Source organism: Apium graveolens, chromosome 3, assembly GCF_009905375.1.
Source record: "Apium graveolens cultivar Ventura chromosome 3, ASM990537v1, whole genome shotgun sequence".
Lineage (NCBI taxonomy): Eukaryota > Viridiplantae > Streptophyta > Magnoliopsida > Apiales > Apiaceae > Apium > Apium graveolens.
The window spans coordinates 277,956,855-277,960,721 of record NC_133649.1 but is presented as its reverse complement, the minus strand read 5'-3'; the positions used below and the strand labels follow the sequence as shown (position 1 = coordinate 277,960,721).

General features: G+C 35.4%; 1 protein-coding gene across 1 annotated transcript; it reads right to left on the bottom strand.

The window, feature by feature from the left end:
• Nucleotides 1-490: 490 nt before the first annotated feature.
• On the bottom strand, nt 491-2,416 carry LOC141715060 (uncharacterized). Its single transcript, XM_074518546.1, has one exon. The coding sequence runs from the start codon at nt 2,414-2,416 to the stop codon at nt 491-493; it is 1,926 nt and encodes a 641-aa protein (XP_074374647.1).
• Nucleotides 2,417-3,867: the final 1,451 nt, after the last annotated feature.

Here is a 3,867-nt window from a genome sequence, read left to right as displayed (position 1 = left end):
TTTTTAATGTGTTATATCTTAATTAATGTGTATTTAATATTGGTATGTTGTCAACTCTGCACAAGTAAGTGATATTATAGTAATTCCTGATTACTGCATGGAGCAAATTATTACTGCATTTAGTACCACCCTAATTTTTTTGTAAATATCAATTTATTAATGAGAATATTTTAATATTAAATATAATTAAAAAGTAACTTGTCATACTTGAAAAAAGGTAATTAGTTTAGTGATGAAGTTAATTCTGGATTGTCTTTTAGGTCCAGGTGATGCTTCCTGTTAGTGTCACAGTGCCTAGTTGATCTATATTGACGGTCACATAAAAGTTTAGTTAGCTCTCTGATAACTAAAGAAGAGCTTGGGTCAGTTTTTGTAAGTAAAAATAATTGATAACTAGAGGCTTATTTTTGCAGAACCTCTAATACAATCCAAATTACAGAATTAAGTCTTAGAAGCCAATCCTTATTTACATAATCTCTGTCCCTGCTTCCTACAGTGAAGACAGAAAAGATGGATATGTTGCATCGTGCGACTGAGAAGGAAACGCCCCATCAGTCTCGTTGTCCGTCATTTCTTTCCCTCTGGTTTTCGGGGAACTTGAATATTGATCATTGTCCTTATATTTAGTTTGCAATACAACATTCATCCTGCCTCCTAACAGCTTATCCTTTGCTAACCATCTTTGTATTTTACCTGAAGTTGTCTTTGGAACATTCCCACTCTTAACAAGAACCACCATTCCAATTTCAACTTTCTCTTCCTTCATCACTGCTTTCCTCATCTCTTCACTCAATTTTCTCAGTAACTCCATTTTTGCTTCACTTCTCTGCATCTCAGCTACAATAGCTATTGTTCTTCTAGAGACCTTGAATGCAGCAAGGCAGCCAGCACGTAGAAGATTTGGACAACTGTTATATGCTGCAGTCTCTATATAGTGAGAATGCACTTTCCTTCCACTTTCCTGGATTTCTATAACATCCGAAGATCGTCCTGTCACAAAAAGAAATCTGGCTTCTCCCTGGACAACCCCTCTGTCCCCGGTTCTGACAAAACACCGGCTTACTTTATTTTTAAGCCTCCCTTGAAAAATGTCTCGTGTTAGTGAAGGATGGTCTAAATAGCCTGAACCATTGCTAGGTGAAGCGATCCATATCTCTCCTTCAACCCCATCTACAACAGGCTCACATGTCTCTTCGTCTACAATCATAACTTCAATATCTTCTTTCTCACCTCTGCCACTCAAATCAAGCCTTGCACTAGGCAAAAGATTCTTGTAAGTTGGGAAATGATTAGCATTGTCGCCACTTCTCCACGCTGTTGAGACGAAGGTACAATTCTCCGCTAATCCATAAGACGGGGATATAGACAACGGGTTTAGCCCGAATGGCCTAAACACTTGCACAAATTCATCTACTGATGCCTTGTAAAGCGGCTCATTGATGATAATTAAGTTTTTCATACTCCACAGTTTTATAGGAATATTTCCTTTCTCAACCCCACCTCGCTTCACAACAAGGGGTAATGTGAATGAGGGAACGGGAGTACAAGTAGCTTTGAACTCAGAAATAAGCTCCAGCCACAGCCTAGGTCGTCTTATGAATGCACTTGGAGAAATTAACACGGATGTTGCTCCTGATACAATTGTTAGTAACAAGAACATAAGGCCACAATCATGATACTGAGGCAACCATGATGTAATCACACTGTTTGGATGAAGATCATAAGCTTTTCTTGCTACTCTAACATTATGAGCAGCTGCTCCTGCTGTCACTAGGACAGGTTTTGGAATCCCTGTTGCGCCTGAAGTATACTGTATCAAGTACACATCATCCTGTTTACAACCATTATATGTAGAAAAGCTCAATCCTAAATTCACTCTCTTCTCTTTAAGTTCATTGATAGAGATCCAATGAATGCTTCGCAGCAGCTTACAAAGCCTCTCATTTGTAGAAGAATGAGAGGATATGTATTTTCGGACACTTGTGATGTAATCAGAATGCGCAATGGCTGCTTTAGGCTTTGTTTGGGAAAGAACTCTAACAAGATGGTGATAATCATTATTAGTAAAAGATGGATTAGGAGGGATTATAGGAACTCCTAACAGGCCTGATCTTTGACAGCCAAAAATAACCTCGACAAACTGAAGCCCGGGTGGACATAGAATGACAACTGTGTCACCTCTTTGCAGAGGAACAAGAAGTTGAGAGGAAATGGATTGTACTGAGTTATTGAGCTGCTCATAGGTGAGGATTGAGCTCTCAGTGACATTGGCTGAACCATTTTCGGCCCAAACGAATGCAGGTTTAGAGCGAAAAGCAGGGAGATTAGCCCATACTGGAAGATATCGATCGACTACAGGCTGATCAGGGAAATAAGGGTCATAGTTTTCGTAGACCGTGCTGGGAGATATCTGCATGCTGCTTATTGTAATTAGATGCTACTATATGTAGTCGCATAAGCTAATTTATAGGGACACTAGACGAAGAATACCAAGTGAGTTACAAAATTACTGAAGAATGATTCCTGGAGTAGAAAGCATATGCTATAACTGATTGCTCAAACAACGTTGTTTAGTTGATGTCTTTACTCGTTTCAATCAATTTATAGTTGCTTACATAATGTAAATTAACATGCACAGGACTATCACTTGAAGTATATCTAGAGAATTTTGTATTTGTAAAATGTACAGCTCTGGTTTCATATAGGCATTGTTGTAGTGATCTAGGTGATCTACAGAGCATTATTCAATTGTGGTACTAGATTTTACATGGATAATGGTTGTTTTTATCTGAATTATAAACTTGTTACCAGACGGCTGCATGGGGTATAAGGCATTAATAGATTCGGATATGCTCGTTAATCGACATATTTTATAACTACATGGGTCAAAAATCACATCGTTCTAGATTTATATTCAGCCATTTTCACTCAAACAAAACTAGAGTTTTTTGTTCAATGGTACCTGTCCCTTTTTATTACTGTTAGATGCGGGGAAAAAAAACAAGTCACCAGAAGTCCAGAATGATTGCTGCAACTTGCAAGGTCATCGTGCCTTGGAACATGATATTATTAATTGTAAGTAAGGTTAATATTTATTTTATTAAATAATTTCTAAATGAGGTAAGACAAATAAATTTAAAACTTAACTATATTTAATTTTTAATTATGTAATAAGATTAAACGAATCAGAAATATAAACTATGTTGGTTCACATCCGGTAAGAGTTAAATAAAAAGTAGGTGACTCACCGCTTCTCAAAATTTAAGTAAATCATTTATTGTAAATTTGACTGCGTCTCAAAAATTCAAGTAGATTATTTATTGCAAATTGAGCTTATAGTGATCATCAATTAACTTAATTTGAACATTCGGTTGATATCGAAAAGTAAAATTAGCAAAAATCCAAAAATAATAACATTGGAGGAAAGAGCTCGTTGTGGGCTTTTATAAGATTAATGTAATTGTTATATGATTTACGGAATCATTATAAAATCTTACTTTAATTCTTTGAAATCTCAAATATAATTTAAGTTCGGAGAATCAAAAACAGATTTCATAATGATTTCGTAAGTCAAATAGAAAGTTTTGGTAAACATATTGAAGTACAAAACAAACTCTACCATCATATATTACAATTTTTAAATTTTGGGTAATTTCAATTTTCGACTTTAACGAAAAGATCGAAATAAGTTAATTGATAATTACTTTGAGTCAAAATTGCAATGAATGACTTACTTAAATTTGTTGAACGCAATCAGTTACCTACTTGATATTATTCGGCAATTATTGACAAACTATCGACATGATATTAGATACATACGAATGTTTTTTACCAACTAGGTTAATATGTCTTATAATGAATATTTAT